The sequence below is a fragment of the Canis lupus genome, chromosome 27 (assembly GCF_003254725.2).
Source record: "Canis lupus dingo isolate Sandy chromosome 27, ASM325472v2, whole genome shotgun sequence".
Classification (NCBI taxonomy): Eukaryota; Metazoa; Chordata; class Mammalia; order Carnivora; family Canidae; genus Canis; species Canis lupus.
Genome location: NC_064269.1, coordinates 11,599,056 through 11,611,368, shown reverse-complemented (window position 1 = coordinate 11,611,368; position 12,313 = coordinate 11,599,056). Strand labels below are relative to the sequence as shown.

Below are 12,313 nucleotides of genomic sequence, written 5' to 3'. Positions count from 1 at the left end.
TCTCTGTGGCGCCTTTTGCAGAAGGAAGACCGAACTAGGGTTAACTTCAGAGACCCAAGATCACTTAGGACGTCGGCTACCTTTCAAGCATGGGTCCGATGTACCAAGTTCAGCAGTAGGCACTTTGAGCGCTACCAAAAAAAGGAAAAAAAAAAAGTGTGAAACAGGTTTTCTTTTTTTCCGGGCGGATATCTCAGTCTAGTCGGGGGAGACAAGGTCAACTTGGATTCCCAGAAGGACTCCTCTTGAGTTGGTCCGGACAGATGTTGGAGCAGTTCGGCCCCTTACCCGTCCTGTAAACCTGTAATGGGCACACTCTGCTTTTTTTTTTTTTTTTTTTTCTCTTAAGAGGAGGTAAAGGGGCCCAATGATTCCCACAGAAAAATGAGAGACTCGTGCCGAGGTGGTTTATACGCGCGGGCCCACCAGCACAACCCACGGAGCAGGCCTCTCATCCGAGCCTGGGAGCCTGGGAGCCGGAGCCCCTCCTGGAGCCTGCACGAGCAATGCAGGTGGAAGCCGACGCCTTCTAGAGAGAAGGAAGCGCAGCCAGGACGCGGCTGAGCTTTGAGAGGCCCGAGTGCCTCCACATCCACCGGGGAACCTAGAGGCCCGCCCCCCAAAACTACCACGCTTCACATCCTCGTTAATTTTGGGTTATTACCGCCCAAGATGTAAGCCCCTTTGGTCTTCTGTGCTGCACCCTCATCCCCCTGCTGCTTCGTAGTCCCTCTCCTTTGATTTAGGCTATCACCGCTTCTCCCTCCTTTTTTTTTTTTTTTTTTTTAAGATTTTATTTACTCATTCATCACACACACACACACACACACACACACTCTCACTCACTCACTCCGTGCATGCATGAAGCCCGATGTGGGATTCGATCCTCGGTCTCCAGGATCACGCCCTGAGCTGAAGGCGGTGCTAAACCGCCGAGCCACCCAGGCGGCCCTCTCCCTCCTTTTCTTACACGGTTCACCCCTCAGCACAACAGCTGAGCTCTCTGAAGTCTCCAATCCCCTGCTTAACGAACTCTGACATAGGCTACCGCTGTAATGGAAATTCTTTCATCTCCTGACCATAACTAACACTTGGCTTTTGCCTCTTGCCCTTCCCCCTGACGCTTTTCTCGGACACCTGCACTTCAGGCGAAGCGATGGCTCTACCTGTATTGAACTGATTTCACTTCTTCAAGAATATTTTTCCTCTCCCCTGGATCCTTGTGGAGGTTCTTTTCTCTCTTTCTGGCATTGGATTGCTCTGACCTTTCTTCTCCCTCTTTGTGGATCATTCCCACCCCTATTAAGGGTCCCACTTTCCCTCTGACTTTCTGCGAGGGGCACTTTGTAAAATCCCCCAGAGTGAGTTAGGTAACCCTTGCTATGTTCTGAGTGCCTCTATTTTCCTCCTCTTAGCACTTACCACGCTGTATGCTAATTGATTGCTGGTCTTTGCCTTTTGCACTAAGCGAGGCTGGGGGCGGGGGGCGGCGCACAGGCTGTGATTTGTCTTGTTTATTTTTGTAATTCCAGTGACCAATAGGCAGTCAGGTATTTTTTTGGTTGCAACCGCTGCAGGTACAGTCTCCGACGGAAGCTGAGCAGTTGACATCATCTGACCTTAAAATGTAGGAACCTTTGGAAGGTGGTCAGCTGCTGCTTAGCTTCTGCTGATTGTGGCTGTGTGAGAGTATGATTCCAGTCTTGCCAGAGCAGGTAGTTTTTTTTCAATAACAGTTGGAAATACTGTTTTGGAAAGTGCTATCTCGCAGTTTTTAAGTGTTGTCAGTAGAATAACATCTTATTACCCCAAACAAAACGAACAAAAAAATCTAAAGAACCCTGGGCCACGTGTCATAGGTTTGGAATCTGTTTTAGCGTGGCAAGGCTTAGAATTGGGCTTTGTTGAGAATACTGGATTTTGAGCTTGGTCCTCATGGATGATTTGAAGTTGGAAGAGCGAATAAAAAGAGGTCCTCTAGTTTTGGAGATGCATCAAACAACTTTAGAGTGGTGTGTGTTACTTTGTGGCACGGTGAGGAGGTCCACATGCATGATCTTTCTGGAGAGAATAGGAGTTTGGGTGAGAGGATAGAATAGGTTGTACAGAGGGCAGAGGAGTTTGGATTTGTTACAGTTAATTGGTGTGAAACAATTTGGATTCTTGATTAGGGAAACCTCAGATACGGGTGATGTATTAGCAAAGTTAACTGAGTATCCTTTTTTTAAAGGTGGAATGGAGAGGAGAGCTGAGACTGGAAGGCTGAGCAGTTAAGATTGTGACCTTTATCCAGATGTGAAGTAAGATTTCGATTTGTAAACATATATATAGGTGAATATCTGGTATTTTTGTCTACTTTTATAATTTCAGTTAATCACTTACATTGAACAATCAAGAATCCCCTAAGTATTTTTAATACAGTACAGTGGGGCTTATATTAGAGGTATTGTTAAAGCACTGAAAAGTCATTTATGAAACTAGTAGAGAATATAGTACTGTAAGTTAGATAGTGATTATGAAGCAATCAGTTGTCTCCTTTCCCTTAAGTGTCTTTCTCCTTTAATCTGTTTTGTATCTGCCAGGTAAATCTGGAGTGACCTTTCCCCCCCACACCTTATTTCTAGACTTAAAAGCCTGCAGTGAGCTTCTCCTCTAGTTGCTTGCCTTTTTGTTGTTGTTGTTAGCATTTAATGCCTTTAAATGTGTTCTATATTTGCCTGTTAAGTTTGTGAAGCAATGTGATATGATGGAAACGGCTTAGGATTTAAAGTCATGCAGAACCTGAATGGTTTCAGGCTTTGGCTCTGAGTTTTTCAGAGCCTCTGTGCTTTATCTGGAATAAGAGAGATAATATCTACCAAAGGGGAGGAAATGAAAACTTGTTGAATTCCTGTGCAGGCTAACTTTCCATTCCTCTGCAGTACAAATCTTCCGTTCTGATCAGTTCCATCTTTCTCAGGCACATCTTCCATAATTCTTTTACCTTTCTTTCATCCACATTTAAATAATTTCTCAAGTCTCTATTTAAAATTTCTTGGGTTTCTTAACTACCATATCCTACATTTATCTCACTGAGCATGGAATGGTGATTAATTTTAATAGATATTTTGCTTTATTTTGACCATTTTAATTAGCATCAGTTTTTTCATAGATCTTTAGGAGTTCTAGACTTCATTTTTAATTTAGTTGTCTGGAATTTTAAACATTTTCCAATAAAGAATAGTATTATCTAGCTTCTAGGTTGAAGTCAGTCCTTAAAAGCTTCTTGCTTCAATTTAGGACGTCTGTAATATGTTTACCTTGCTTTAAGGTCAATGGATCTCATACTGAGCTCAAGGAGATGAGTTTAAGATTTATTTATTTATTTGAGTTTAAGATTTTTTTTTAATATTATATTTATTTATTCATGAGAGAGACAGAGAGAGAGAGAGAGGCAGAGACACAGGCAGAGGGAGAAGCAGGCTCCATGCAGGGAGCCTGATGTGGGACTCGATCCCAGGACCCCAGGATCACACCCTGGGCCGAAGGCAGGCGCTAAACCGCTGAGCCACCCAGGCGTCCCAGTTTAAGATTTTTTTAAAAAAGATTTTGAGAGAGAGAGAATGAGAGAGCATGAGCAGGGGAAGGGACAGAGGGAAAAGCAGGCTGAACAGGGAACCCGCCTTGGGGCTCCATCCCAGGACCTGGGATCATGATTTGAGCTGAAGGCAGACACTTAACTGACTGAGCTACCCAGGTGCCCAAGTTTAAGATTTTTAAAAAAGCATTCCACCCCAGGCCAAATATACAGGGGCTTCAGAGAATGAGGCCCAAGCATTTGTATTTTTAAAGCTCTTCAGATGATTCTAAAGTGCAACCGAAACACTGCTATAGGGGTTAGAGCTAAAGGATTCTCATTAATAACCTTCTCAAAAATGAAGTGGCATTAATGTCATGAGAAATGTAGTAGGAGCCATAATCTTTTTTTTTTTTTTTTTAATTTTACTTTTTTTAAAGTAATCTCTGCATGCAATGTGGGGCTCAGACTCATAACCCTGAGATCAAGAATCCCATGCTCCACAGAGTGAGCCATCTAGGAGCCACGGGAGCTATAAGTTAATAGTGCTTATTACAAGTTTTTTGAAAACAGATTGGCCCAACTCTCCATAAGCTTTCATAAGCTGAATGGCATTAACGAAAGAGTCAATTAACACTCTGTAAAAGCAAAAATCTTTGGATTTCTTTTGGTTGGTGAAAACAGGTACTGAAATAGTTCTTTCATAAAAGTGAAGTAGCATAAGGTGAATTTTCAGGTAGTGAGGGGAGACCTATAATTAAAAGGTACAAATCAATATTTAGGTTCCCCAGAATGGCTCATGTGGTGGTCATATGAATAGGTCTATTTGGCCAATATTTAATAAGTACCTTTAACTTGTTAAGCAATGGGAGTAAGAGAGGTACACAGTCATTGCCTTTGTGGTGGTGTTTAGTTTGGGAGGAGTAGGAAAAAAGTAAATTGCATGTGATGTTATTTATATAGTACTATTATAGCAGGGTGCTTTAAGAAACCCAGAGAAAGAACAACTTTGTTCTTTGTAGAGAATATAAGAAAAGCTGATATTTAAGTTGGATCCTGAAGGAAGAGTAGAGGGTGAAAGGCAGATAAGAAGATATAGTAGTCAGAGGAAAAGTATGCTACACTGTTGGGGAAATGGTGTGGGTGAAGCTGGAAAGGCAAAAGCAAGGTCATAAATAAGCCTTTTTAAGGTTAAGGATGAATCTTCATTCTTCAGTATTTGAGGAACCACAGAGATTTTTATTTATTTATTTTTTTAAATTTTTATTTATTTATGATAGTCACACACAGAGAAAGAGAGGCAGAGACATAGGCAGAGGGAGAAGCAGGCTCCATGCACCAGGAGCCTGATGTGGGATTCGATCCCGGGTCTCCAGGATCGCGCCCTGGGCCAAAGGCAGGCGCTAAACCGCTGCGCCACCCAGGGATCCCGGGATTTTTAAATCAGGTGTCTTATCAGAGTGAATATTCTGGCTACAATTTGTAGGGTGAGAAGCAGGGAGACCAAGTGTTTTACTACTGAGGAGTCCAATAGCTGGACGAGGAGCATCTGATATTTACATAGTGAGGTGATAGAAATAACTGGATTTAATAAATAGATATGAAAAGTTTTGAGTCTTTGTATGATTCAGGCTTCTGATTTGGGCTGTTGGGTACCTGGTGGTGTCATTGACTAAAGTGGGGAAGACAGGAGATGAAACAGGCTTCTGAGAAATATGAAGAACTTTTGGCATGTTGAGTTGCAGATGTCTGTGAGCTGTCCTCTTGAACAGTCAGGATAGAAGTAGAGATGTGGCAGTCATTTATCTAAAGGAACATATTACCAGCATTAATAAACTGACTCTATGAACTTTGAGCACGGAATGTTCAAGTTGTGCAAATTGTCCTAGGTGCTTATTAATCGATGAAGAACATAGAGATCCCTTTCATATAGTTCATATACTTAATAGTGAGGGACCAATAATACGCATCAAATATAAGTTATATAGTATCTTAGATGATTAGTGCTATGAAAATAATAGCAAAGTTTAGGGGGATCTTGTAGATAGGTTACATTAAGAAGGTAGTATTGAAGGACAAAGAAGTTAACCGTGCAGATTCCTGGAGAAAAGTATTCTAGGTGGGGAATTGCCAATGCAAATAAATGCCTAATACTCATTCAGAGTATGTTGTCATATGTGACTTTGCTATTCACTAACCTTGGTTCACTATCAGAATAGTTACTGATGAAAATAGTGAAAGGAATGAGTTTGGAGAGGAGGAAAAGCTATTTTATTCTGCTTTGTTGTTGTTTTTCTTTCTTTCTTTTTTTTAAAGGTGTTATTTATTTATTCATGAGAGACACACAGAGAGAGAGGCAGAGACACAGGCAGAAGGAGAAGTAGGCTCCATGCAGGAGCCTGCATGTGGGACTGATGCAGTCCTGATGTGGGACTCGATTCCTGGTCTCCAGGATCAGGCCCTGGGCTGAAAGCAGCGCTAAACCGCTGAGCCACCCGGGCTGCCCAGTTTTGTTGTTGTTTTTAAAAAGATTTTATTTTATTTGAGAGACAGCAGGTGAGCACAAGTGGGAGGAGGAGCAGAGGGAGAAGCAGACTTCCTGCCAAGCAGGGAGCCCGATGTGGGGCCTGATCCTAGGACCTGATCCTAGGACCTGATCATGTCTTGAGCTGAAGGCAGTTGCTTAACTGACTGAGCCACCCAGGCTGCCTCTTGTGTGTGTGTGTGTGTGTGTGTGTGTGTGTGTGTGTGTGTGTTTATCCTGAGTGTATTTAGTGTGTGTGTGTGTGTGTGTGTGTTTATCCTGAGTGTATTTACTACTGGAAGCTGAAAAGAGAGTAGTGTGCAGTTAGTTATTCTTCAGTCTAAGCTGCTACTATAACCAGTTGGGGTAAGGTAAAAAAATATATCTATTGCCTTGCCTGTGGATTCCAAGTGTGAATGGTTTGACAGAAGGTTATTGCCTGCGACTTCCTGTTTTCTCAATTTCTAGGCTACTCTCACTGAGAATACCAGCCCTCCCTATTCTCTTAGCTGGCAGCTAAGTCAACATAATAATGGTTGGCTCTCTGGAGTGCTCAAAGAAAGGCTTACTTCTTTATGGATTTAATATACCATGGTGGTATATTAAACATATTCTCTAATGAATATGGCATAAGAGAATGCAAGTTAGTTTTATGATCTTGAACTAGTTATTAGCAAACTTCTAAATGAAGCCTACATTTTTTTTAAAAAGATTTTATTTATTTATTCATGAGAAACAGAGGGAGAGAGAGAGGCAGAGACACAGGCAGAGGGAGAAGCAGGCTCCATGCAGGGAGCCTGACGTGGGACTAGATCCCGGGTCTCCAGGATCACACCATGGGCTGAAGGCGGCACTAAACCGCTGAGCCACCGGAGCTGCCCTGAAGCCTACATTCTGTATAGTGAATTCTGATTCTGTTCTCTCCCTAATTGTAGTGTAGAGGGTCCTTCCATTTTTCAGTTCTGTTCTTCAGTTTTCATATCCTTTTGGATCAGAGCACTTTACTGGAGTACTACTGAGACTCCACTAATGAGAGATTAGTGATTACCTGGTAAGTGACACAATCACTTTAGTGAGAGAGCATCTTTGCTTAAGTTTTGCTGATTGGTGCTAGTTGTGGGATGGGTCAGTTTCTGAAGTCGATGATGTCATAACCAACATGTGCTGCTAATCAGAAGGTTGCTGAAAAGATTATCTTTTCCCATTTCTCTTGTCTTAATTCAAGATCCAGTTTAAGACTTACCTTCTTTATAGTCCAATATTCTTTCTTTTCGTTTGTATGTAATCCTCAAACTGTGTCTTCTGTTTTGTTTTACTAACAGTACAAGGTTGCATATGGAATATTCTATTTATACTCCTGTTTCCCTAAGTATATAGATTTCTTAAGGATGAAAGATGTTTAATAATTTGACATGGGCCTTACTGGTACGGTTTGATATTTAAAAAAATTTTTTTTGGTGGATGCTAATTATTTGTTCAATCAAGTTCTATTTAGTCTTAGTAAAATGTCAATATCTTTTTGAGGTTTTTGTTTGTTTGTTTTTTGTTTTTGCTTTTGTTTTTGTGGGCAGGGGGGTGGGCTAAAGGGTGATAGGTATTAAGGAAGGCACTTGCTATGATGAGCACCAGGTGTCATATGTAGATGATGAATCGCAAAACCCTATACATGAAACCAACATTACACTATATGTTAACTAACTGGAATTTAAATAAAAATTCGGATTAAAAAGAATAATCAAGAAAAAAGAAAGAGTGCCCTATCAGTGAGCAATACCACTATTATATATTTTTTAGTCTTATATTGTGTCTACTATTTTTATATTCTTTATTCTGAAAATATAGTAATTTATTTTTTAATTTTGTTTTTATTTTTATATTTTTTAAAATTTTTAAAAAAAATTTTTTATTTATTTATGATAGTCACACAGAGAGAGAGAGAGAGAGAGAGAGAGAGAGAGGCAGAGACATAGGCAGAGGGAGGAGCAGGCTCCATGCACCGGGAGCCCGACGTGGGATTCGATCCTGGGTCTCCAGGATTGCGCCCTGGGCCAAAGGCAGGCGCCAAACTGCTGCGCCACCCAGGGATCCCTAATTTTGTTTTTAAAGAGAGAGAGCACATATATGCATGGGCACAGAGTTGGGGGAGGATCAGAGGGAGAGGGAGAGAATCCAAGCAGACTCTGGCAGGGAACCCAACTCTCCATCCCAGGACCTTGAGATCATGACTTGAGCTAAAATCAAAAGTCAGACACTCAACCGACTGACTCACACAGGCACCCCTAAAGAGTAATTGAGGTAACAATAAAGCATTTTATTCTGATACTGCCATTTTGTAAAAAGAATAGAGGTATGGTAAAAGTACATTACAAACTAGATACCTGTAGATTGTGTAAAGATATTGATGGCCATAATGCCAGGATTGTAATTCCATCAGAGAAGAGAGAAAATAAGAGCAATCATAACTTTTTTTTTTAAGATTTTATTTATTTATTCATTAAAGAGAGAGAGAGAGAGAGGTGTAGAGACACAGGCAGAGAGAGAAGCAGGCTTCACGTAGGGAGCCTGATGTGGGACTCGATCCAGGGACTCCAGGATCAAGCCCTGGGCTGAATGCAGGCGCTAAACTGCTGAGCCACTCAGAGATCTCCAAATAAGAGCAATCATAAAATGTACCAGTCATGTGTAAAGTTTAAAACAAAATCTGCATTTTGTGTTTTCATGCCCCAGAGTTAACCACACATAGATGAGGGACAAAAGTCTGTATTTTAATTAAAATGTTTTGATAAATTATACTTTTAAGTACTGTACATGTATTTTAGTAGCTAGATATTTCACTTTAAATGTGTACACATTTTCTAGAAATGTAAAGTTTTGCAGTGATCAACCTTATCTGACTCTGGTACACAGATCCTGTAACAATATATACTCAGTGGTGGTATTTCTTAGTCATAGGGTGCTCATTTTTTTTCTTGATTCTTTTTTAAAAATTATTGTTATTATTTTTTTAGAGCAGGAGAGGGGGTGAGGGGGTGATGGCCAGAGAGGGAGAGAGACTGACTCTTAAGTAGGCTCCTTGCCCAGTGGGGAACCTGATGTGTTGCTTATGACCTGAGCTGAAATCAAGAGTGAGATATTTAACGAACTGAGCTACCCAGGCACCCCTTGATGATGATTCTCTTTTTAAAAATTTTATCCAAGTTTTAACTAAAACTTCAGGTTAGTTAACATACAGTATAATGTTGGTTTCAGATGTGGGATTTTGTGATGCATCACTTAGATACAGCACTTGGGGGTCATCACAGCAAGTGCCCTCCTCAGTACCCATTACCCATTTAGCTCATCCCCCTGCCCACAAAAAACCCCAAAACCCCAGTAAGATACTGATACTTTAGTTGAATCACCAGGAAGAGGTAACTTTAAACAATGAAATTCTTTTTACAGGAGATTATAGTCTAATGTGTATATTTAATCATTGTATTACACTTAAGCAATTAAACTATTGTCTTTTGTAAAGGAAACTAATTTTCTTTTTTTTTTTTTCAAAGATTTTATTTATTTACTTGACACAGAGAAATAGCACAGGCAGGGGGAGTGGCAGGCAGAGGGAGAGAGAGAGAGAACCAGGCTCCCTACTGCTCACGGAGCCTGATGTGGGGCTCCATTCCAGGACCTTGGGGTCATGGTGTAAGCTGAAGGCAGCCGCTTAATTGAGTGAGCCACCCAGGAGCCCTGCAAACTAATTTTCTTTTATAAAATTATTCACCAGGTGTACAGGAATTGAAATTTTATTATTTATTTATATATGAATGAGAGTGCACTCAGGAGCGTGTGCACATGCACATGTGTGTGAGCCATGTGAGGTGCAAAGGAGGAGAGAGAATACCAACTGGGTTCCATGCCCAGTATGGAGCCCAATGCAGGGCATGGTCTCACTACCCCAGAATCAAGAGTCAGATGCTTAAACCAACTGAGTCACCCAGGTGCCCCTGTTTCACATTTTTATTTAAATTTCAGTTAGGTAACATACTGTAATACTGGTTTCAGGAATAGAATTTAGTAATTCATCACTTACATAAAACACCAGTAATTTAAATTAGGATCTTTAAAATTTATCAACTTTTTAAGGTAAAGAGAAGTTATTTATTTACTAAACATTTTTACATTTAACTGATTTCTGTAGCTCCCACTAAGGTGAATACTCCACTGGGGCATCATCAAATATGGAGTCAAACATGCAAAACTGTTATAGGACTAACTGTAGGAATTAAAATTGTGGTAACAGTAATGCAATGTGTAGCTATTTCATGGATGCTGTTTGTTTTAGTAGAAATTAAGTTCAATATACAGATTGATACACTACAGAAGTGATAGTTACATTCAGCAAAATCAGTTGGCAGTTTGCCAGATAAATTCATGCTTTTTTTTATTTTTTAGTGTGTTAAAATGTACATAAAATTTACCATTTTAACCATTAAGTATACAATTCAAGGTACCTTCATATTTATAGTACAACCATCACTACCATCCAACACTTTTCATCTTCCCGAACTGACCAATATACCCACTAAATAACTTTCCATTAGATAAATGTACATTTATTTAGGTGTTTTTCTGTTTCCATTTGTTGAGGTATCTCCAGATTTTAGCTCTTTGATTCATTTGTTCATATTTAGCTCTTTCACAATTGAATTGATCTCTTGTTTCTTAATAATGTGTATTTTAGATGTCCTATTGAATTTTTATGTTTTTACTTTTTGCCTTGTTCTAGCCACTTTGTTTCCAATTGCTAGGTTTTCATCAAAGTTACATACTTTGACTTTCTTTGCGACTTTTTTTAACCTTCTATAAATCATAGGTTGATTAAAGTTGTTCTATTTTCAGGTAATAACAGTAATATTCTGTTAGTTGTCTTGCACACTACCAGGCAGAAAAAGACAACTAGATCAGGAGCTTTATTTTCGCACTTGGCTAGTAAGCACAAAATCTCTGTGTAGCCATTAGGTGAGCTTAATCTTTCTAGGAGAGCCACTCCTATCCTTTGAATTTCATATAAAATGGCAGAGAATCCATCTACTCAAGCCTATAGCTCTTTTTTATTTTTATTTTTTTTAAGATTTTACTTATTTATTCATAAGAGACACAGAGAGAGGCAGAAACATAGGCAGAGGGAGAAGCAGGCACCCCTGAGGGGAGCCTGATGCAGGATTCCATCCCAGGATGCCAGGATGATGACCTGTCCCAAAGGCAGACATTCAACCACTGAGCCACCCAGGTGCTCTCTTTTTTTTTTTTTTTTTAAAGATAATTTTCAGAGTACAGATTCTTTACCTCTTTGATTAGGTCTGTTCCTAAGTATCTTAAGGTTTTTGTTGCAGTTGTAAGTGGGATCGATTTCTTAATTTCTCTTTCTTCTGCCTCATTGTTAGCGTGTAGAAATGCAACTGATTTCTGTGCATTGATTTTATATCCTTTGACTTTGCTGAGTTCTATATCAGGTCTAGCAATTTTTAGGGGGGAGTGTTTTGGGTTTTCTACATAGAGTATCATGTCATCTGTGAAGAGTGAAAGTTTGACTACTTGCCAATTTGGATGCCTTTTATTTCTTTTTGTTGTTCGATTACTGAAGCTAGGACTTCCAGTACTGTGTTGAACAGCAGTGGTGAAAGTGGACATCCCTGTTGTGTTCTTGACCTTACGGAAAAAGGTGGTCAGTTTTTCCGCATTGAGGAGGATATTCGCTGTGAGTTTTTTGTATATGGCTTTTGTGATATTGAGATATGTTTCTTCTATCCCTGCAGACTAGTTCATAGATTTGCAGTGTTCGTCATGCTTTGCACATTGCTTATTTTGTTATTGTCTTCATTTTACCGAAGCTTGCTCAGTGTACTTTCATTCTTTTGGGGAAAAGTTTTAAAACCTTTTTTTCCCTTAAGTTTGTTTGTTTGTTTATTTATTTATTTGAGAGAGCACAAGAGAATGAGCAAGATATCACAAGTGGTAGGAGGAGCAGCAGAGAGAGAGGGGGAAGCAGGCTTCCTGCTGAGCAGGGAGCCTGACGCAGGGCTCAGTCCCAGGACTGCAGGATCAGCTACCTAAGCTCTGGGCAGACCCTTAACTGAGCTACTCAGGTGTCCCTTGAGGGAAAGTTTTTAAAAGTTCTCTGTTGTGGGAGATACAAGCTTTGAGTTCTAGAATGTAGTCACAGGAGGAAAAAGCATAGAGAATATAGTCAA

General features: G+C 40.1%; 1 protein-coding gene across 24 annotated transcripts in view; it reads left to right on the top strand.

Annotated features, from left to right (window-relative positions):
- Positions 1-12,313, top strand: part of PPHLN1 (periphilin 1) — a 144,260-nt gene that overhangs the window by 355 nt on the left and 131,592 nt on the right. For 11 of the 24 annotated variants that reach the window (XR_003147415.3, XR_007406527.1, XM_049102754.1 and 8 more), the window contains exon 2: positions 2,231-2,300. The exons of 7 other annotated variants lie outside the window; for them this stretch is intronic. Coding sequence is in view for 3 of the 17 variants with exons in the window: in XM_049102754.1 (XP_048958711.1) it covers position 2,300 (1 nt within the window). In the remaining 14 variants the exon portion in view is untranslated. Of the gene's footprint in view, positions 1-2,230; positions 2,332-11,706; positions 11,821-12,313 lie in introns of all 24 variants that reach the window. 6 more of the 24 variants (XM_025477300.3, XM_025477293.3, XM_025477306.3 and 3 more) reach the window with 2 other exon arrangements.